The 22,646-nt window shown below is 55.8% G+C and overlaps 2 protein-coding genes across 2 annotated transcripts; one reads left to right on the top strand and one right to left on the bottom strand.

Annotated features, from left to right (window-relative positions):
* Positions 1 to 2,018: 2,018 nt before the first annotated feature.
* Positions 2,019 to 18,615, bottom strand: VOLCADRAFT_105065 (uncharacterized protein; the record flags this gene model as incomplete). The annotated part of the gene is made up of 22 exons (XM_002951267.1): positions 18,493 to 18,615; positions 18,359 to 18,415; positions 18,093 to 18,199; positions 17,909 to 18,000; positions 17,579 to 17,795; positions 17,224 to 17,297; positions 16,969 to 16,985; positions 15,872 to 15,879; positions 15,693 to 15,710; positions 14,353 to 14,382; positions 9,990 to 10,110; positions 9,467 to 9,610; positions 8,696 to 8,788; positions 7,122 to 7,778; positions 6,866 to 6,871; positions 6,154 to 6,297; positions 5,698 to 5,851; positions 4,800 to 5,233; positions 4,238 to 4,434; positions 3,878 to 3,954; positions 2,278 to 2,377; positions 2,019 to 2,075 (listed from the first exon to the last, which is right to left on the bottom strand). Exons 1-22 carry the CDS (start codon positions 18,572 to 18,574, stop codon positions 2,019 to 2,021), a joined length of 2,886 nt encoding a protein of 961 aa, XP_002951313.1. The 5' UTR covers positions 18,575 to 18,615.
* Positions 18,616 to 19,032: 417 nt separating this feature from the next.
* On the top strand, positions 19,033 to 22,599 carry VOLCADRAFT_91857 (uncharacterized protein; the record flags this gene model as incomplete). The annotated part of the gene is made up of 6 exons (XM_002951362.1): positions 19,033 to 19,214; positions 19,325 to 19,619; positions 20,266 to 20,337; positions 20,789 to 21,056; positions 21,243 to 21,339; positions 22,380 to 22,599. 6 exons carry the CDS (start codon positions 19,033 to 19,035, stop codon positions 22,597 to 22,599), a joined length of 1,134 nt encoding a protein of 377 aa, XP_002951408.1.
* Positions 22,600 to 22,646: the final 47 nt, after the last annotated feature.

Raw genomic sequence — 22,646 nt, 5'->3', positions numbered from 1 at the left:
CCACACTGTGACTGTTCCGATGGTGTGCTTGCGATCTATCTTATTCTCCGGCCTGTCCTACGTCGCAAACTTTAATTTGCTCTGGGAGACAGGAGGGGCCTAATATATGCAGCTAGGAGGCAGGTGATGGCAGGCTCCTCTTCCACAACCATGTGGGCCGCTCCACTCAGCAGCAACGTCCATGTCTCCTGGCTCCTCCTTTGTGACTGGATTGGTGTAAATCCACTAAGAGCAGCAAGCTGGCGATCGCACACACGGCTTCTGTCTGCCGATGGAGAGCATTCCTGCACCCCCCTGGAATACAAATTTCCCCCTCCCCCAGCCGACTCGCTGGGTACCTGCCTAGGCGGTTTCTCCGTCGAGGGGTGGGCGCATTAAGAGACGTGGAGCTGGACGTGAAAATCTGTGTACTGTATCTCTTGATCTGTCTGGACTCGGTAGTGTATAAACTGAGAGTTGCGCCGGGTATGTATGTATGTATGTATGTACGTATATATGTGCAACCCGCTGAGTGTCTCGCCATACGATATTGATTGGGAGCGGTCGTTTGCTTGGCTGGAGGCGTGAGAGGTCTGAGAATTTAGAGGTTTGAGAGTTGCTGAGTTAAATAAGCTGGGCCGCGTGATGGAATCGCGACTGGGGATGTCAACCAAGATGCGCAACCTTACCCCAACACGAGTAAAGTAGTCCAGCAGCACAGTGGTGAAGTGACTTTTGCTGCGTGTCAATGTGAACACATGCTACAAGGCAGGGTGCTTCAAAGACTTCAAAGAGAGAGAGAGAGGGAGTTTGTGTACCACACCATCGCTCCCCTTGCCTGGGGGAAAAGCTATGGTGTGTGCGAGTACGTCCGGATCCGCGGTACGTACTCTGACACGGATAGCGCGGTACTGGCCCCGCTAAGGTGGCCTCGTGCGCGTTCCGGTGCTCCTTGAGGCGGCGGGTATGCCGCCAGCAAGCCGTCGTCCAAGCCGCCCGTGTTGTAGCGGTGCGCAATGCACAGCAGCAGGAGACCGAGTTTCCGCAGAGCTGACTTGCTGGCGGCATAGCCCCGTTGCTGCTGCTGCTGCTGGTGGCTATCAGTGGAGACGCGGACGGCCGCGAGTAGGTTGAGTAGAGTGTGTATGTATGTATGTATATATGTATGTATGTATGTGCATGTATGTATGTGTGTGCGGGTTTGTGCGAGAACAAACTGCGAGTTCCTAACCGAGGAGAGCCCGGCAGGAGGAGGCGACGAAGAGGGAGAGGATGAGCGAGAGAGGGTGGAGCTTGGAGCGAGGGAATGTCGGGACAACGGCTGAGGGGGGAAGGCTCGTCGCGAGGACGGGACCCTCTTCGCTCGATCAGCGCGTGTGAAATGGGGGATGGCGGTTGTGCGCGATGTGGGTACTCGGGAGAAGTCGTCTTGAACGAATGTTAACGCCAGTCAGAGGGCCAGTGTACGTACGTACTACGTATGTATGTATGATTATTCGGGAAAGGTATGGCCTTTTTTACAGTTGCCCACTTCCCTGTATGTATGTATGTATGTATGTACGTATGTTCGTTTTTCATGTGGGCCGTGTGGCATGAAGAATGTATATACATATATTAATGCATATCTACCCTGCAGTGGCCCAGTCGTACTTCCGTACCATTTTCCAATGGGAGCGAGGAGCGAGTACCTGTCAGATGGTGGGAGTGGTGGGAGTGGCGGGTTGCATGGAGACCCTTATTTAATGATCGTCTCCTCTGCGGCGGTGCAGCGGTGATTGCCATGAGGGGTGTGACGCTGGTGCCTGTCAGGGGGAACACAGACCCAAGCTGAGCCAAGCCGCGTGTCACCACCACCACCACCACCACCGCAGGGAGTGTTCTGAGGTGGCTTCTCGTGGCCTAGTGTGCTTAGTCTAGGTCTGGTGACTGGCGGAGTGGCTGGTGTGGTGGCGTTGGGTATATGCAGGCGCCGGGGACACAGGCGCCCAGAGCCGGGGCAAGTCTTCTCTTTGGTGGTGTGGAGAGTGGATGATGAAAGTTCACGAGTGATAGGAAGAGGTCAAGAGGATGGGAGGAGTCACAGTCGCACAGTCGCACTGCAAGGTGCATTGTGCACGACGACAGGAAGGGAGCGGGAGAGGCAGAGGCAGCCGAGAGAGAGAGGGAGGGAGGGGGAGGAAAAAGATCGAGGGAGAGGAAGAGAGAAATGGCGCTCATGAATTCAATACCCCCTGCGCGAAGGGGGGTCGCCTGGAGACTTAACTACCGTACTGGCTGATATCAGCAATGGTCATTCACCTGACCCACGCGTTTATAAATAATAATTGAATCCACCATTTCCGTAGCACACGTTCCTGAATGTAGATCGCCAGTGTCGTACGATGGTGCAATGTGAGCACTGGGAACCGAGCAGGAGAGCTCCGGTGCGTCGTCGTCGTCGTCCTTGTGTTCCGCTTTTGTCCGCGTGCTTGTTCTGAATCCCGGTGGGGCCGACCCTGACTCTTTTTGGCGGGTTGTTCCTGCTCTTGCTCTTGCGTTGGGCCGTAATCCCCCCAGTATATATTCCAGTGCTGAATTCCACTATGTATTGCGTGCGGAGCGAGATGAGTCCAGGGAGCGCTTACCATTACCTGTTGGAGGAGCACCTATGTGCGGAATATACCGTTTATTTGTGTAAAGTAATATAGATATGATGTGGAGGTGGGCTGAGCTTGCTCTCTAAAGATAGTTTGCGAGAGGAGCGCAGGCAGGAGGCAGCGAGAGCGTGCGTACGCCGTGTATGTACGTATGTATGTGATTATGTGATGTATATGTGTAGAGCGAAAGGTGAGGGTCCTCTGGCAGAGCTGTCTATTTATCTATTTAGCTGTCGGTCCGTTTGGCAATGCACTGGGTTGCCTGTGGTTTGTTTGTTTTGTTGCTCCGGATGCCGTCTTTTCTGCAGTGCTTGCTTTCGCAGTTTGATGATAGTGGCATCCCCTTCGCGCCTGCATGATGCGGCTGGTCCGTGCGGTGCACCGCTGCTTTTTTTTGAGAGTAGTAGTAGTGGTGGTGGTAGTGGTGGTGGTTGGGGTTTGTGCTTGGTGGTGACGGAATGTGGTAATGGTCGAGTAGACGTGCGTGCGCGAGATTACCTCTTGCCCGTCGTAGCAGCCCGTTCGTAAAATGCCCCTCGTACATTCATTTCCCTCTTTTTTCCCTGCGCCTCTTTTACATCATTCATCACCCCCTCGACCCTCGATGCATTATCCCGATGCATCACCTGCGCCGGCTCCCCAAGCGTCTCCTCACCCGCCAAAACCTCCCCCTGCCCGTGAACACCAACCACAGCTCCGAGCGGCTCCCCGTTAGTTACGGACTCCATCATATGCAAATTTTGACTTTCTTGGTTTTTTCCCCTTGGCCAACTCTGGCCTTTGTATGCACGTGACCAAACGTAGCCATGTATAACCATGTATCAGGTTATATGGGTGTGTGCGCGCACGCATGCATGCAAGCTGCAGAGCCCTTCTCACCCGCGAGCTCCATCATCGCAGCCACATCAGCCGCCGGCAGCCGCACCTTGACACGTCCACTCGCGCGAACAATGTCGTGCATTCTTCTTCTTCGTCAAGAATGCGTATTGCACGTGCTTAACAAACACAGCGCTCCTGCGAGCTTCGTCAATAATCATCATGCCAATCAGCCTCCCGAAGCATTCTCATTTTCCCCCCTCCCACTGCCGCTCTGTTGCTCATTGCGCACGAGGTCATCATCTCTATATCGCCGTTCCGTCACCCTCCCCCTTCCCCCACCAGTACGTTCCGCACCGCGGAATTGTTTTCGACTTTCGTTGCGATGTGTGTATGTCTATCCCGGTCACACAGGGGGGGAAAGTAGGGGTCTTCTGGGGTTTCACCGGGAGGGAAGCTGCGTCCCTCCTGCGCCCTCGTTATGGGCCCGGGGGAGCTGCTGCTCGCCGGAGGTCGTCAGGTCCTGCCGTGCGACGAAAAACCCAGCCAAGGGATCAGAGGGGTTTTAGCTTAGGGTTTCAATTCAAATCCGCGGTTTAATTTCAAACCCTCCGCAGTGGGGGGAGGGGGTTAAACTCAGGAGGCGGAGGAAGAAACTTCAAGAGCAAGAGCCCCTCCTGCAGGTCGACTGGTTTGGGCCGTTCGTGATCATCACGCAAATAGTTGTTGCCTTCCATTCGTCCATTCGGTCTGCTTCCTTTATCCATCTCTTTCCGCCCTACCGCATCCATATCATTACAGCGCACCTGCAACGCCACGCTCCCTGCGTTTCGCCGGTTGGCTTGTCGGTTGCTGCCAAAGTCGCGAGTGTTGGACACTTTGCCGATGCGGCTGCCGAACTGGATGGCTCGCTTCACACGGGCCGCCGCGCGAGGCAAGCCCAGCAGCACCAGAGCGCGCCGTAGCAGCCGCTTGTCGCCCTGGCCGGGAGGTTGCCGAAGGTCTGCGCAGGTCCCACATCCGCGGGACCATGTTTGGGACCAAGTCAACCCCCTGATGAGGTGATGTGAGGTGCTCTTGAGGTGTTAGTGGTGCGGCGTGAAGGTAGGGGTAGGCTTGCGTTGGAAGTGAAAATAGACGTATAAACGTGTGACGTCCATAACTGACTTTCAGTTAAGTCAGTTAAAGCAGCGTTACCACCTCGTTGATGCAAAGACTACCACTAAATTTTTAATTTAGGATAGAAACTGGTACAATGATTGAGTTACCAAGAGCTGCTCTTATGGCCGATAAAATTGCACAGAGAGAAGCGCGAGTTATACCACAACACAACAGAACAAGGACTACTTTCACCAAGCCAGCACTTACCCACGATGTGCTCGAGCGGCGCCTGCAGCAAAAACCGCATCACGTCTTCGTCAAGAAAGGGATGCCGGCCCTCGCGGCCCCAGTCCGCCACCAGACGGTCATCACGACCCAGGTTCCGGAGCCACAACCGCCGTACATCCACCTCCAACTCCTGCGACAGCCCAACCCAACCACCGCTCCGAAATCGCGTACGGTGACGGCCGTACCCGCCGCACTGCTCATCTGCGCCGTGTCCCAGCAGCACCACGCGAGCGGCGGAGCCGTACAGCGCGCCGGGGGCCGGCATCAGGGACTCTGGCGCGCCGCCGTTGGCGGCGGTGGCGGCGGATGGCAGCCGCAAGCTGCCCTGCCCGGAAGCTGCCAGCCACAGCGCTGCCCCGATGTTGAGGTCCATAACGGTGTGTGCGGGTCGTAACAGAGCTAGCAGCCTCGAGCTAGGGTGGGGAGATGTGAGGGAGGTGAGAGGTGAGAGGGAGAGCACAGCTGCGGGTTGGCCTGACGCTCGGCAGACGCACGGTTAGATACGCATATGCGTGTATGTGTGCGTATATCATAGAAAGGTCGGGAGGTTGTAGGTACGAAGCCCGTACATGCAATCCTGCTGCCCGACACCGGCCACGAAGGGGACCTCAAGGAGCTTCCCAGTGCCCCTACCACCGCCGAAAGCGCCCTTGGCAGGTAATCGCACAGCACAGCACAGCACAGCACAGCACAGCAGGAGGTAAAAGGAGAAGAAACACACACAGCCCCATGCGACCAAACGTAATGGGCCCAACACGGTCGGTGGTCGGTGGGGAAAAGCTAATATCGATCCAATTAATTGCATGTCACAAAAAACTGGACCCTCTCCTCCACCCCTGTCCTCCACCCCTTTCCTCCACCCCTGCCCAATCCCTACCGGTGCCGGTCCACATCCCGCAACGACGCATTCACCTCCACCAGCCGCCAGCACCGCCCCGGACAGCTGCTGGCTAGCTCCTCCAGCGCATCCCGTGCGGCCTCCCGGTCGGGTGAGGGGGAGCCGCCGCCCGCAAAACACACGTTGGACAGGTCTAGGGATGGGAAGGGAGTGGTTTATTTCTTTATTGTTTTTTGCATCACTTCATTTTACAGCAGTTTTCAATCCTTCCCTTCCTGGACCTGCTGCTGAGGCGAAGATGCGATGTTGATTACGTTACAATGAGATGTTGTCATAATGCGATGTTGATTACGTCGTAATGTTTTTCTTCCCAGGGTAACGGTGCATCCCCCGCCATGCTGTCCGCCCTCTCCCTTCTCCGCCTGTCCTTCTTCCTCCATCTTCCTTTTTCCCTACCTAGCTTCGTCTCCTTCTCCTACGCCTCACTCGTCTTACCAATGGGGACCTCCAGGGGCAGTACTCGGTGCGCCAGAGCCGCCAACAGTACCGAGTCCACCCCCCCACTGAACAAGATCATGACAGGCGCGTCCCGCCAAGCTCCTGCCTCCCCCACTGCGGTTGCGCTGCTCCGAGGATGGCCTCGGTGGGAGGCGGCCCCAGGTGGGGAGCCGGCGGTGGTGCTGCAGCTGCTACTGCCGTCGGCCGAACCGACTGTCCGCAGGCTGCTGCTGCCGTCGCCGCCGCCGCCACCGCTGATATCTACATCGACGGCGGCGTCCGACGCCACCGCAGTAGCAGCAGCAGCAGCAGCAGTAGCAGCAGCAGCAGCAGCAGCAGCAGCAGTAGTAGTAGCAGCAGCAGCAGCAGTAGTAGCAGCAGCAGTAGCAGCAGCAGTAGCAGCAGCAGTAGTAGTAGCAGCAGTAGCAGCAGCAGTAGCAGCAGCAGCAGTAGTAGTAGCAGCATCTTGCTGATTCTCATCCGGGGGGAAACTAAAGTCGAGGGGGTCTTCCCGTGACCAGGAGGGTCGTGACTCCTGGGTGATAACTGCTGCTGCTGCTGCTGGTTGTGGTGGTGATAGTAGCGATGATGATAACGACGACGACGACGCTATCAGCGCCGCCGTCGCCTTCCGTAAGGAGCAAGCCGCCGCGTACGCAGCGGAGGGGTGTGGCGAGCGAGTCTCCACGCAGGCGCAGCGGACGCGCACCGCGGCCTGCAAAAACGGTCACCACAGCGCGGGAGAGAGGGCACAGGGCGCCGCCGGAGAGATAAAGAAAGGAGTTGCGGGAGGGGATTGCAATACTGTACTCCCGGACTAGGTCCCTACCTCCTCACCAGCAGGGCGTTAAGAAGTGCGTGAACCAGGTCGTCATCCCCAGCCGCAGCCGGTAAAGGCCAGCGGCCTGGGTGTGCCACCAGGAGGGCATCCCCCGGGTGACCAGACGATGCCCCGGTCGGCCCACCCGCCGCCTCCGCCTCTGCCGCCACGGACTCGTCAGATGCACCATGCGGGCGCACGGCCGCCGCCACCGCCGCCGCATTATCCGCCACCGCCACCGCCAGAACCTCCGCTTCTCCACCGGATCCCCCGCCGTACACCTCCCGCACAGCCTCTCCCTCCTCTCCCTCACTCGCCACCGCCACTGCCGCCGCCGTGGCCACAGCCACAGACGTATCCACTGGCGCCTGCTGCCGAAGAAGTGAGCTCTCCGTGCGGCAGTACGACTCCAGCTGCCGCAGTAGCGGATCGTGCCAGTCGTACCGCTCCAAGGACAACCCCCTGGATCCCACCATCACCAGACGTCTTCTTAGGGGCCGAGCAGATGGAGACCCCACAGGCTCGCCACACGGGCTGACTCCCCCCCGCCCCTCACCCCCCTCCGGCCCCATCATCGCATTCCAGTTGGAGCCGTCTGGCCCACTGCCCTGTACTGCAAAGCTGATACCGTACAATCCCGGCGGCATCTCAGTCCAATAGCCGTCGCAGCCCGACGGCTCCGCATCCTCGCCGTCGGCTGCACTGCCGCCACCACCGCCTGGCGGGGCTGTCCCGGCGGCAGCGTCACCGCCAGCGGTACCCAGCTGCCATCCTCCTTCACTCCCACAGGACACAACCCCACCTGAGCCATCGCCACCAGCGGCGGCCGCCGCGGCGGCGGCATCTGAGGCTGTGGCAGAAGCTGCCGGACCACCGCCGCCTGCTGCTGTAGTGGCTGCTGTGGGTACTGCTGCTGCTGCTGCTGCTGCTGCTGGCGATGCAGTTGTTGTACTGCGCGGGGTTTCCTCCAGGGTCCGCTCCGAAACCGAACTGATGAGCAGCCTGGGGTCGGCGGCGTCCGGGAAGTGCACCAGGAGGCTGCGACGTCCTGAAGGCAACACGAGTACACAACGTGTGCAACCCGGGAGTGATAGAAGGCTGAAGGGGATGACAGAGCAGATCACCGGATCAGAGCAACACATCAGCCCACATACATACATACATACATACATACATACATACATACATACATGCATACATACATATATACATACACCACACATACATACATATAGGCAGGCGGCTGGCAGAGGTTAAGGCCTGACTTCTGCTCCCAGTCGACCCAGTCGACCCGGGTTCAAATCCGCCTGCCGGCTCCTCGGGTGTTTGAGGAGTGATGAAATGGGAGGTGGCCCCCCATCATATGGACGGTGTAGGACGTGATAATATCAACTTGCGAGCTGACCAGGAACTAAGTTGATGCGCCGTTGATCCGCTAGATTTGGTTGGATGCTGGTGGTGAGTTGCCGAACCCAACGAATACATTCTGAAGTCGGATGGGGTGACGGATTAGGGTGCCCCTCTAGCAGGGGAGAGCAGGGACTGCCCCGGGAAAGGGGGCCGCTGGCGAAGTTAACCACCCTGTAACAACATACATATGTACCCACGGCTTTTCCACCCCTCTTTCCTCATACACCCATATGCACGAAGTTACGTGTGCGCCACCGTCAGCGCGTCATTAAAATACACACACACAGGCACACAATATCCCTTTCTCACCCAGCGCATCCCGCCCAAACCACAGCTGCTGGCGGCTAGGGTCCCAGAACAGCAGCGCCCATGGGCCCCGCAGCTGGCTCAGCACTTGCGGCACTGCAGTGATGAGAGGAAAAGGGAGGGAGGCAGGGAGGAGGAAAAAGAGGAGGACACAACGCCGAGGGTGAAGCGGGTGGATGAACGGCGGAAGACGGGCGGCAGGAATTGGGAATTTCCTCCCCCATCGGTCATCCATCCAACGGGCTGAGCTGCCGGGGAGACGAAAGGGCGAGGCCAACGAGGCGGAATTTGGTTCTTCCTCCCCTTGACCCCGGGGTGAGACCACTCCCCATTAGGTGTCCGGTGCCACCGGCATCCCGGGGTATCAGCCAGTAACTCCGACGATGGTGGGAGCAGCAGGTCAAGCCGGGCAGCGGTGAAGCCGGGCACCTGGTCAGCTCACTAGCTGCCGCCAGCACGGCAGGCATTAGCCCCAGCAACCCCAGCCGCAGCCAACCAACCCGGCCACATGCACATCCGCTATTCCCTCCGTCCGGCAGCCAATCTGGCCGCCCACCTATAGAGGCGCTGAGGAGGCCTAGCCCGCCCTCGGCCCCCAACCGGACAGCTAACCAACCAGCCAACCAGCCAGGTAGGTAGGTAGGCAGTGAGGGACATCAAGCGAAGCTTCCGGGCGGGAGCCCTACTGTTACATCACGACTTGTTTAGAGAAGAACCGATCGGTGGATGCAGATCCCGTGATATGCCTAGGATACGACAGCCGTACATTCGTACCGGACGAGGTGGACGCGGTGGAGGACGCGGAAGCCGCTAACGCCGCCAGAAGACAGGCGCCATCATTCTCGCCGGGGGGGACCTCCAGCCCGCCAAACAGCTCCCCTGCAGACCGGCAGCGAGGGAGGTAGACGGGGGTTGGGGCTGTGTGAGGTGGGAGAGGTGGGCGGGGCGGCAGGGGTTCGGGACGGGGTGCGCGGCAGTGGCAAGCACAGGCAGCTTCGTTCTGTTGTGTTTTGTCACCCCCAGGGATCTAACGGGGCTCAAGTCACCTAGGCCGAGCGAGCGCGAGGGGAGCTTCGGCAGAAAGCTGAATAGCGTTCGCATCGCGGTGTGGAAGTGGCGGTGGCCAACACGCAATTGAGGCGGCTCGGTCGATGGGGTCAACCCCGCACCGGGTCATATAGACTTGGTATCGCTTTGTTTTGTGTGTTTTGCTCGCGTTTGGTATTTTTCCTGTGTGGCGTTTCCGCTGCTGCTGCCTGCGAGAGGCTGATTGCTGAACCTCAAAGGGCGCACGCACCGTTGAAGCACAGGATGTGCCCTTGGCTGCTGACGCAGGGGCTTGTGCGCGGGACCAGTCCGCGCAGCTGCAGCAACGACGCGAAGAAGTGGAGGCGACATGCGGCGCCGGGAACGACCACCTGCTCATGTGACCCAAGGACCGGAGGATGCTGTGAGAGGAGCGTGGGATGTCTGGGCAGAAATTGGCCGCACTGTCGTTATATCACAGTTTCATTGGCAAGTAACGCTGCAGTTAAGAGTGTAAGGGAAGGTCTGTCTTCTGGAACGACAGGACCGACCACGCCCGACAGTGTTGCAACAATTTTGATTGATCCCATAGCCAGGAAAAGTGACATACGCTTAAATTGCCTAGGAAGTCTGGCCCTCGAGCACTCAGCGCCGCGAGCAGTTGATGCGACGCCGTTTTTTTGTCGCGGTCATCCGATACTATATTTCCACAAGCTGCGGCAGTTTCATCTCCTATACAAGCAAGGGCAATGCCACACATTGTGCGTGTAGTCAAATTCGTTAGACTAGCAAATTTGGACTAAGTCCTAATGTACACAACGGATGCCATGAACGCGGAGGATGCCAGGAAAGTCGTCTTCATTACAAAGATATGGTTCGGGGCGTCGTGCTGATAACTGAATCGCAGCAAGGCAGTATCGCAGGTGACACCTCGTCCTAACGTGCAACGACTACCGAACCTGTTGCATTGAATCGGAACATACGTCGGCAGAAACGACCGAAAAAGACATCTACCGAAACACCACGTTACACTGATGCGCTTCAGGATAAGTGTTTGGCCCTTGGCTGTCAACCGACCGCATGACAGAGCGCGTGCGGCAAGGTGGTGTCGGATCTGTAATGGATCGTCAGGCAGTCGGTTGAGGGCGAGCGATACGTGTTGTTCGAATGTTCTGCATACGCAGACATACGCGCTGAGCGTTGGAACTTAGGAGCGGCGCCAGGGGTGACATTGGATGCGGTGCAGGGTGTTGACTTAAGGATTATCTGTGCGGAATGTAGCCACTGATGTGACGTACTTTTCACATCTAGCAGCAATAGTAACAGCAGCACACTTTAATGTTCGGGTCCCGGTCCCTCCGCCCAGCCGGGGTCGATGAGTCAAAATCCCTGCCCGTTGAGAGGGTTCGACACCTGAAACGAGATGAAAGCAAAAAAGGCTCGCACGTGTGAACTTCAGGCTGACGGCTTCCCTGATCGTCCTCAAAAGGCTTTTGAGTCAAAAAACGACATACCAAATTGTTCAGACAGTGCATTCGGCAATATTCGGCAATTGTTCTGCTAATAGCGTGACGACCCAAGAAAAACATGCTATGCGTCCTCAGTAGGAGGTGGCATGGATGGTAACATGAATGATGAGGCCACTTGCAAACTCGTCTGAGCGCTGCGACCAAACCATGCGACACAGCTTCGAAGTAATACCGCAGCTCTGTGCTGCATGATCCAGATATTAAACAACAACCTTCATAAGGAAACATGGCCAACCAGCTCGTCGCCGTCCTTGGCCATAACGAAATTGCATGTCGCCGTGTTGAAAAGGAACTTTTTCAGCTTTTCATGGATAGGCGAATCCGCGAGCCAGAGGGTTGCAAAAACGGTCTAATCCCCCAATCCCGGGGGGTGGTAGTGGTCAGCCATCCCCCCATCCTGGCTGGGGTGACCGACTCCCATCTCCCATCTTAGAGGCCCGGTGCTAATCCCATCCCTTGAGACAGGTTTCCCATCCTGCCAGCCTGGGTCCCATCCCCAATCCTATGGCCAGGGTTTCCAATCCCATCCTGCAGCTGTGTTCCCCCAATCCTCATCCTGCCAGCCAGGGTCCCTTCCCAATCCCTTCGACCAGGGCCATCCCCATCCTGCAGCTGTGTTCAGATCCGAAAGCTGTCAGCCAGGGTCCCATCCCCATCCCTTGCCAGCTACAAACCTACTCCTTACGTTTACACAGGTGCTGTAATATCGGCTTTCTCTTTAGGCGTAAATCAGGGGAATGACCAGGGTTATTTTCTCTTTCCGCGAGATATTTTTCTCTTGCTCTATGGCTTATTTCCTCTAGCGTCAAATTCCGCCCGGCTGTGTTCGTTCCGAAGCAGACTGAAGCGACAAACGCTCGTTGAAGCGGATCTCGACTGAGGAAGAACTCGCATCACAGAGGTCTACATATCTAATTGCACACTGGCTGCTATTGCAAATCGCGCGTCCTAAGGGGGGAAGGACTGTTATGTTCGAAGGACGGCCACAGCAACAAATTATAATGCTGTGGTTAGAATGGCAGAACGTACAAGGGTGTTCTGTCAAAATGTCCATGGCTGGGAACGTGCACCATTGGTTCAGGTTCATAGCGCAGGAGTTCAGCTGCACATTCCGGCGTCAACATTCCACGTTGGGTGCGCCAAAGCGCTACGATAAACAACCTGATAACATTACATCAAGCCAGACAGTCCAATTGGAATGCTTTTGAGTCGACTTGGACTTCTGCGCAAGAATTGCTCCTATGCACTATAATGTGCAGAGTTACGTGGAGTTGTGCCACAACAAAACAATAAAGACTGCAAACTTTCTCAGAGTTGTGCATACTGGCTTGGGAATGCGGTGCGGCATGATGCGGCCAGCATCTTCGCGCCTTGCAATTTCAGCTCAGTTTGCATGAATAAAACCAATAAAACATCACAGTACTAGAGAAGCAGTTTGTATGAGCAAGTAACATGAAAGCTTAACTTTGTTGTCAACTAACTCCAGGGTGGGCCTCACTTTGAGCCAGGACCCCCAAAGCGGCTTGCTGTTGATAACGTTTTGTTGGCTTAGATGCGACGGAGCGAAGCGACCGGATCTTCTAAGGCTGGTTCTGTGGTGCTGTCGTACAACTGGGTCGCAGTGGCGACTTCATTCTTGCTGCTCTCCTGGTGAAGTCATTATGCCTTCACGCAGAAGAGCATACAGCCTTGTCCAACTAGTCAGCGTGACAGGCTGTACTTGGACCCCAAACCGGCTTGCTGTTGATAACGTCTTGCATGTTGATACGCCTCCTGCGGACTTGTCCCCCAGTAGGGTCTGCAGATTGCATACAGATTACGTTCGGGTCTTATTCAAAGTGTCCCAAACTTCGTCTTGGAAGACGCCCACCTTCTTAAGCGCAAGCTAGTAACAGCCCGACGATCGTTTGTTATCTCTTCCAGAATGGCATCCGATGGTGCCCTGGGTGTGGATGTGCATGGGCCGGACAAGGTAAGAACGGGGTTGGACTGCGTCTGACTGAAGAACTGGCACCAATGGTGCACGTTTCTCACATTTACACCAAGTCGCGTTCCATGCCTGTTCTATTCCCAATGGTGTTAACCTTCTGCAGAAGCGTCAAAAGCTGGCAAAATTGACGGGGTTAGGCTTCGCCAGGGACATGGCCGAAGTCATCGTGGAAACGCTTGGGATGGACCCCATCGGGCAGTCGGCCGATGCCGGAGCAGGACTTCCTTGTGTTTGAGTTTGGTTAGCTATGGGACGCGACTTATAAGCAGAACTTCCTTGTGTTTGAGTTTGGTTTGCTATGGTACGCGACTTGCAAGCAGGACTTCCTTGTGTTTGAGTTTGGTTAGCTATGGGACGCGACTTATAAGCAGAACTTCCTTGTGTTTGAGTTTGGTTAGCTATGGGAAGCGACTTGCAAGCAGGACTTCCTTGTGTTTGAGTTTGGTTTGCTATGGTACGCGACTTGCAAGCAGGACTTCCTTGTGTTTGAGTTTGGTTAGCTATGGGACGCGACTTATAAGCAGAACTTCCTTGTGTTTGAGTTTGGTTTGCTATGGGACGCAACTTGCAAGCAGAACTTCCTTGTGTTTGAGTTTGGTTTGCTATGGGACGCAACTTGCAAGCAGAACTTCCTTGTGTTTGAGTTTGGTTTGCTATGGGACGCGACTTGCAAGCGGAACCTCCTTGTGTTTGTTTGAGTTTCCATGTAAGCAACTATGGACAACTAAACCATCCATCCTTGGCCTGTTTTGCAGTCCTGTCAGTATTCCAAGTTCTGCACCTGCAGCCTCATTTTACAGCAGAACACCCAATTCTATCCTCCAACTGTGTTCCCAATCCTACGGCAGCGACCTCATCCTAAACTTGCGAAAGCCTGCAATCCCCGTCCTGTCGACCAGGGTCCCATCCCCATCCCTGGCCAGGGCTCCCAATCCCCTCCTTGGTCAAGGTTGCAATCCCCATCCCTCAGACAGGGATCCCATCCCCATCCTCACCCCTGACAGCAATCCCCATCCCAAAAGTAGTGTAGCACGCCTAATCCCTAATCCTCGCCCTGGGCCCCACATCCCATCCTGACGTCGTCAACCCTATTCCCCATCCCGCCTGACCAGTACCTGCCCCCAATCCCCCATCTCTGCAACCCTCTGCGCGAGCCAGCAGGTGCCGAGGCGGAGAGGTCAGGTCGCAGCCTGGCCCCATACACCATAATGCTGAGAAAACAACTCCACACAGCATTCAAATTCTTTCACTGTCACCTCAGCCCAGGAGGGTATATGTAAACTAGATTCCTTGAAGTCGGGCCGGTGCACATCGGTCATCAAACGCCTTTCAAAAAAGCTTGGGCTTCCATGCGTCTGCACGCAATGACCTTACGCTATATCGACTGGTCTTAATACCACGTATATAGTGGTCGGGGATGGGTCTCCTTAATCCTGGAGACAACAGAAACCGAAGCAAAACCGGCATTCACTATGGAGCCCGAACAAAAGCGAATTTTGTACGTATTTGAAAATGGATCAAGGATGGCAATGTGAATGCATACATAATGAATCCCAGATGAGCCATACATCGCGTACCGTATTACGGCATATTACCGAATACGGCGAGCAGGCCAAAACCTCTGATAAACCATTTATGATATCAGCGCATTAACCGCAGGATCTTATCTTAGGATTAATAACATTATGAAGAATCCGTAATTGTTCAAGGGAACTGTTGGAAAGCTGAATTTTACTACCGTAAAACCGTTGTGCGATCCGGGCAGAGGATTAACTCGTAAGACAACAGTCCACAAAGCCAACTTTTCGCCCAAAAATTTTCCCATGATTGATTTCTTATAGTACGGTGAATGGAGTAGTTCCGGGCGTGGCGCCCATGCCCGCTACAGTCGCAACCAGGTAGGAAGGGCCCATGTCTCCCCTGTTCGACAATCGCGTGGGCTTATCGTGCGAGACGTGTCTCACGCGAGGTATTTTCTTTCTGTGATTCCCTCGACCGGGAAAACAGAAGGAGGACACAGACTTTTTCAACGGAGATTGGAAAGGTTTGGCGGTCGGGCTACGTCGGGCTGGAAAGAAAGCAAGGCAAAGGCTGCTTAAACACTTGAGGTGCATCAGGCGCGTGAGATGTCAAGTAGTTAACCTGGCCGCGCATATAAGGAGAACGAAAAGACAAAGAGCACAGCACAATGCTCGCAGTATCTCAAGCCGGATAGCCGTCCAGGCACTAATTTCAAAGACTCGCTTACGAATCGGATTTCATGCTTTACCTAAAACACCAATTTGGCGCCGTTACCGATGGGCACCTCGTCGTACGAATAATGAACCTTCACTGCTACTGCTCAATGAGTGCCCGTAACAATCATTCTCTGAGCGGCCAGGCTCCGTTCACAGGGTAGAGGAGGGATTCGCGTTTGAACCCCATGATGGGTCGTTCGTTTCTTTACACTGCTCACCAAACCGGGAGCCGCGACCTGCATTACAAGCCCAAATGGCAGTCATTGAGGATCTCGAACTTTGATGGAATGCAAAACCCAGTTCCATGGTAACAGCCCGGCGTATCCTCCGGCAATATGCAACTGCGGCCAACAATGCTGAGCCCTACTTGCAGCCCATGCAGGATCCAGAAACTTACCCCAACCACTACATCCAGTTCACAATGAGGGGTCAACCAGAAGTAGGAAAAGCGATTATCGCTTGGCACGACCAAGGAAAGAGCGCATCGGACTCTCATGAACCTGTGGTCACATGCCGTACAGGCATAGGTCATCATCATCATTCACTCAGTCACATGCATGCAACCATAAAGACAAAATGCATTGGTCGATCAGTCAAGAGGCTTCAGCCATAGTCATGCCTAGTTCCCAGCAGGGTTCGGTGATAATCCTCCAACGAACACCACTCATCTTCCACGATGCACATAAAAGGACGAGTCCCAGCACCACTGTCAAGAACGGGGACGTAGACAAAAAGCCATTCCCATCCTCGTCAGGAAGACAACAGGAGCGACCAGGAAGGAGACGACCAGTCCAGTCGAAATGAAATACTGGGGTCATTAGCCAGCCTACCATCAGACATCATCAGGGTGCACCCAAAGCAGCAAACTGTCAGCCCGCACCCAAGCACCTTCCTTCACCGCCCTAAATGGCTCGGAAGCGCGCGAGACAATCCCTTATGCATACAAACATGCACGGGTCATTCCCCACACCATGAGTCAAGCAAGCAAGCAAGCAAAAGCAGTTGTCGCCCGGCGCTTAAACAAATTCGCCTGGTAGTTGTGGGCAGAAAGGCTCCTTTTCCATCCCCACATATTTAGTACACAACACAGGACGACATTCCAAAGCTCAAGCCAGGTGAAGCCCATTGTCATTGCTCCGTCCATTCGCGACAACCCAACGCGCACTCTTAACATCATCAAACCCGCGCGCGACTATTAATGAATACAGTCCATGTGCCGCGATCATGCCCCAACACCCCATCTGCCACACGCGGGCGTCCAGCGAGCACCATCACAGCCGTCAATCAAAGCACTACGGACCAATTTTTGGCCCTTAGCCAAGACTCCTACTACAGGCCCGTCACTCTAGAAATGACCGGGGGGCCCCAGTCATTTCCCCACAGAAACGCTGCACCCAGCACCAGCGCCACGCATTTCCATTTCCCCTGAGACTCAGAGTAACGCCATGTGACCCTCCCGGACAATTTCTGCGAGATCCAGGTCCTCCTCCTCACCGCTGGCGTAGACAATCCTGTGCCAGAGAGGGCGCAACGCGTACGCCGCGTCAGTCTAGCGAGCCGCGTCGCACAGCCAGCCAATTCAACGAATTGGTTTACAGGACGTGTTGGACGCCTCTTCTTCAGGTCCCATACCGGCGAATTCATTTCGATGGAGACATGGCCGGGCGTATGGACCCACATCGATGTGAAAACTGGGGTTCAGGAGGTAACCTTCGTCTCAGGTCAAAGTGCGACACTGATAGTACTTACTTGGCCTGCTTTGTCTTCGCGTTGACACTAATAATTTCCACAAGGTACCATAGCTGGTTGTCAGGCCAGAACAGCTGTCAATGGGACCGGGAAGGAAGCAGGGGAAGCCGGACCATGCCTCTCAAGTGTGAACATTCGTCGCGCAACGATGTATGCACGACAATACGATGCGGCTTTTCCAGTTCATTGCACGTGCCGCCCTCACCAGCTTATTATTGCAATTTCGCCCTTGATCTTTTGAATTTGGTCTCCTAATTTGATTTCTGAACCAACCGTTCGTGCATTACAAACACCTGCCGCACACAAATACGAGGCAATAGGGAAACCGCCACCGCCCATCCAGAGCTTCGCATACCTCAGCTTGTCGCCCTTTAAGAGCCGGAGAAACATCATCGGCCTTTAAGAGCCGTCCTGACGGATACTTGCTTTCCACAGGCCGGTCCTCGAACTTCTTCTTTTTGACAACAGGCCCCGGCTGAGGTTGAGGAGCTGATGATTTACTGTACTTGTTACGCTGGCTCACACTCTCAAACAAAGTTGGCATAGTGTTGATGAGCTTGAAGAGCCGCATCCTACGCTCGTAAACGCGTGGTTAATGCCTGAATATCCTTGCCTCTAGGAACTCAGATGATTGTAAAACATGCATCTAAGGACGCTATAAACGCCAGTTGAACGCAATCCCCACCTGCCGGCTGCATCCAACTTCACCGCGTAGAAGAACGCGACTGCGAGAAGCCATGAGTCCGAGTGCACTGCAACGAGTGCAACCCAGTCCCTCTGCGCGCAAGCAACGTGAATTGTCGTAGCTGCTTAGTCGGCCAGGGCGACGAGTCAAGGCCCCTAGTTAGCGACAAGAAATCCGAAGATACCTTTGCCATTCCATCTCGCGCGAAATTGATGCCCAGGCACGGCTCGGGCAGCTCAGGTGGCACTTCATCGGCCGGAAGTTCCACCGCCCAGGTCCCTTCTCGCGTACCTGCGGGGAAAAGCAAAGCGTCTGTACTCCGCACAGCCCTACTTAGCTATATCTAAACCTACTTTGGGCATGTTGAATTCCACGACAGCCTTTACAAGCGAGCGTGACGCCCACGACTGTTCAACGCGCCCATGGTCCACAACCCGCCCCCGCACGTACCATACAAACATAAGTTCTCACGCTCTGGGTCTGCCTGTTGGTAAAGCTCCTCAAGGTCTGCAGGCCACCAGCTTGGCAAGTGAGCAACGCGCCTCCCGGCACGCTCTTTATGTGCCCACGATAATAGTACTTGCCGTCCGTTAAGGCCCGAAGCAATCCGCTCCTTCGTCGCTGATAATCTTCAAATATCTCCTCGACAGTCTTCGGAAAATCCATGGCCTAAGCTGAGTCCACCAGCTCCCAAGCGTTCTACGCGGAAGGTCAAAGTCAGCCACTGTGCGCAGTAGTAGTCATAGCGCTAGGGACGGGTTCCTTTCCAGCAATTGCTGTCCTCCTGACTCTGGTTAAGGTCTTCGGAGCCGGCGTACAGCGGTGTTACAGAAGTCAACATGTTGCTCATTGTGCATTTTTTACCAATGTAAAAGTTTTGATTGCTTACTTTCCAAGCTTTTGATGCCAAACCTGTGGCAGCATGCACGCACTTGCGAGTTTGAATCCTCTTGCTCGACCTGAGGTCCCGAGCAGCTCATTTTGTCCTCTTAAGGACAAGCAATCTCGAAAGTATGTCAACAATTCAAGGCTTATAATAAATCAGACAGTACCTTTTCGACAGGGGTGTCAGGAAGGACGCATAACCGTGCGCTGCTTTGCGTCTTATCAAGAGGCACAGCAGCATGAGTTTTCTTGGCAGCATGAGCAGCTTCTTACGGGTCCGCAAGAAGATTTCTCAGGTCCCCGTTCTCCGCCGTCAAACCGAGCTGTTGTCGCAGCGGCGGCCGCCACACGTCGCACCAAGCGCCGGTGGACTCAGCTTGGTCTTGAGAAGCCATTCAATTCTGGCAGCGCTGCGGCACCGGTATCTACGTTTCCAGCTTATGTCCCAGTCACGGCGGCAGCCCTTCCGCGCAGCGTCACGCGCGTGCGGCACGCCGCGATCCCCCCGCCTCCCAAGCCTGCTACCAGCAGCACCACCCTGAGTGACTCGGTCCTTTTACGTTACGAGCGCGATGGTTTTGTCGTGACCCGCCGCCTATTGCAACCCGAGCATCTGGCCGCGCTGCGTGCTGCGTGTGAGGTTGAGGTCTCCGCGCGGCGGCTGGAGTCCTTTCGCCATCGCGTGCGCGTCCTGTGCCCCGGAGTAGACCCCGCGACGTTGACCTCAGAGGCGGAGGTCGAACAGGCGCTCCAGAACCATGCTACGGACGCACTTGGCTTTCTACAGTTCTTCAATCTGCACCGGACCAACCGAGCGGTTTGCCAGGTGAGGGAAGCTGGTGTTGTTGAACTGGGCTGAACTGATTTGGGCCGGGCAAACATTTGCCCTGATGGCACCTAAGCGCATTGGGCGGCGTGCTATTGAAGCTATTGAAAAGGGGCTATAAATTCTGGGTCGTTCCCGGTGGTTGGGGAAGTTGCGCCGGCAGCTGTGGTCCAAGATGTGCGTCGAAGCAGAGACCGCCAAGACAGGAACACTACATAAGCTGGCTCCACCTGCGACCCAGATCAGGGCGGAGTGGAGGTGGAGTAATGCGTGATTGCCTAGCTCGTAACTGGCACGTGCAGAAAATAGGTGCATGGGCGCCCCACGGCGGGCGCGGTCTGGCCGGAAGGGTCAGACAAGGCTTGGACCCAACACCACACGGAGGGCTTGCCATCTGAGCCCTGCGTCAGCCGTTAACCTGCCCAGCACCACAATCCGCCCGCGCCTGTGCCTCCCCAAAACCGATAGGAAGTTCCTAGCAAGGCGGGCGGGCATACATTACTGTTTTTCGGTAATCCGCCACGTGGTCCCAATAATGAGGTGACCATGACGTCTTGCACGCAAACAGGACTGGGAAATTGCCACCAGGAAACCGCCGTCTTGAAAGTTTCCCACCTTTGGTGCCCCGTCTTGTCATCTGATGCAGGTTGCCCTGGGGCCGGAGCTCGCAACGGTTGCTGCTCAGCTGCTGGGTGCTCGCCGTGTGCGAGTGTATCAGGTGAGGGGTCCAAACGTTGCAACGTGTTATGAAGCGAGGCGCCAGGTTGGATTAGGCTGGAAATACCGTGACGACACGGCGGAGCCACACCGCGTGATGTCTCGTCGGTCATTTTGCAGGCCCTGATGCCTCCACGTCAGGCGTGAGCATCTGTTGCTGATTTGCTTTGCCACAGTCCCAGTCTCGACATACCTCTCCTTCACTCTTGTCCTCCAGCATTTGCAGTATCTACCCGCCATCTGGGGTGACGGGCATGGTCTGGCCATGCGAGACGCCGTGCATAGTTGGCGGGATTCAGACAGCAACACTCGTTGCGGTCCGACGTTCTTGCTCCGCCTTCAGCGTCTTTGGAATTAGGTAGCCGTTTTTTTGCGCCTTGCATATGATTCTTCACTCCTCTGCACATGTCGGCGGCTTCCTTTCCAACCCCTGTACTGTCTGTAAAACCCAGGACTGCCTGTTCCTCAAGGAGCCGGGCTTTGCAGAAACCAACTGGCATAGCGACCTGCGTATGGCCCCGCTGGACACCAACGACTTCGTGACCGCCTGGATTCCGCTGCGACCCGTCCGCGGCGCCTGCGGCGGCGGCTCCTCCAAATCTCCACCGGACTCGGGGCTTATGTTTGCGGCAGGCTCACACCGCGATTTTGCGTTGCCTTTTTGGCACAACATGGAGGGTCGCGACTTATCGGACCGGGGATATGCCATGAAGGACACCGGTGGGTGGATGGGTGGAGGCCTGGCTACGTGGGTGATCGTATAGGTGCTGGCTTGGTGATACGGGTAGAGGGGTGCCAGCCTGAGGGCAACGTCGCTGTCTGGTTCATTATTTGACAAACACACGTCTGGGCACATCGTGGCACTTGCCTACTGTTCGCTCTGACACGTCCCCTGTCCACGCTCAGGTCCGATGGAGGTTGGTGACGTCAGCTGGCATCACGGCTGGACGTTGCACTGCGCGGCGCCACAGCCCGTAGGCACGCCGCCACGCCTGGCACTGACGTAAGCTTACGTTGTGGGGCCAGGGAAAGGGCTTGCGCGCATAATGAGGACCGGATGCGTGGTTATTGCTATCTCTGGGGGCCCCCCAAACCCGTGGCATGGGGCTGGGTTTATTGCTGGCCTCATCTAGCAGTCCTCGCTAGGTTGAGGCCTGCTGCCCTCATTGCGCCGCTGGGTGGGTCTGGGTGCCGCTCCGGCCGAGATTGCCGCTTGCAGTCCCATTTGGGTTTGCAGCTCATCATCCATTCCTTTCCGGTCGTTGCTTCTCCGCTTTCCAAAAAAAAACACCGCAGGACAATTGAGCCTTTTCATTGCCCATATCTCTTGCGCGCCCGCTGTCTCCTGCTGGCCTGAGTGTGTATGCGTGTCCGTGTATTGACTTCGTCGGCGGCTCGCCATCGCGGCAGCTGCACCGGGGGTTCCGTTCCTCTTGTCACCAAGCTTCGGCTCTCCTAAAGCTCCCTAAAAGCGAAGCTGCGTGTAGTGCAGAGCATGATCAATTATACTGCGGGGCCGCGCACCGGGTGCGTCGGCAATACATGTGCCTGAGCCCGTCAGGCGCGCGTGTGTGCAAGGACCCGCCACATCGCCGACCAGTCCCGTTATTCTGACATGGATGGCGCGCCAACGCCGCACGTGTATTTCACCGCGGGACACATTCTCTTCCTGTTATGCTTGTTACTTTTAGGTCAGACCCAAACTCAACGCAACGCGATTTCCAGCACTTCCAAAGTGGACGACGGGTTTTCGTTCCTCTTCCCAGTCCATGTTTCTCGGCTGGCACGTTACGATCATTAGGCTTTCTTTAACAGAGTATCTTAAATTATTATTGTTATTATATTAAAAATCTTTAACAGAGTATCTCGCACCCCCATAAGCCTGTATGTATATATGCGCCTCTATATGCCTGAGCATCCCAGGCGCGCACGTGCTTACGCCGGGACCCGTCTCCTGTGACAGATGCCAGTGCGTGTAAATGAGCACTGAGCCTATGCATGTGTGTGTATTTGTGCGCCCCATCCGGGGTCCTGCCCCCGCAGTGTGGCTTTCTTCGCCGACGGCGCTCGGCTGCTGCCGCGCACTTCTGATTCCTCGGTGCGCTCTGAGCTGCTGCATGACGAGGACGCGGAGAGCTACTCCGCCTGGCTGCCTGCACTCGCCAAGGGCAAGGGCCGCGACGGTGCTGTTGCGCGTCACAAGCTCCTGCCGGTGGTATGGCCTCTGGACGCCAACGAGGCAGGCAACTTTCCGCTGTCCTAACCACCTAAGCAGGGCCGTGGGGGCCTTAGCTATGTCTTGCGACAGGA

This window comes from Volvox carteri (assembly GCF_000143455.1).
Source record: "Volvox carteri f. nagariensis unplaced genomic scaffold VOLCAscaffold_23, whole genome shotgun sequence".
Taxonomy (NCBI): domain Eukaryota; kingdom Viridiplantae; phylum Chlorophyta; class Chlorophyceae; order Chlamydomonadales; family Volvocaceae; genus Volvox; species Volvox carteri.
Note: the sequence above shows the minus strand (reverse complement) of the source record. Positions and strands in the feature narration are given on the sequence as shown.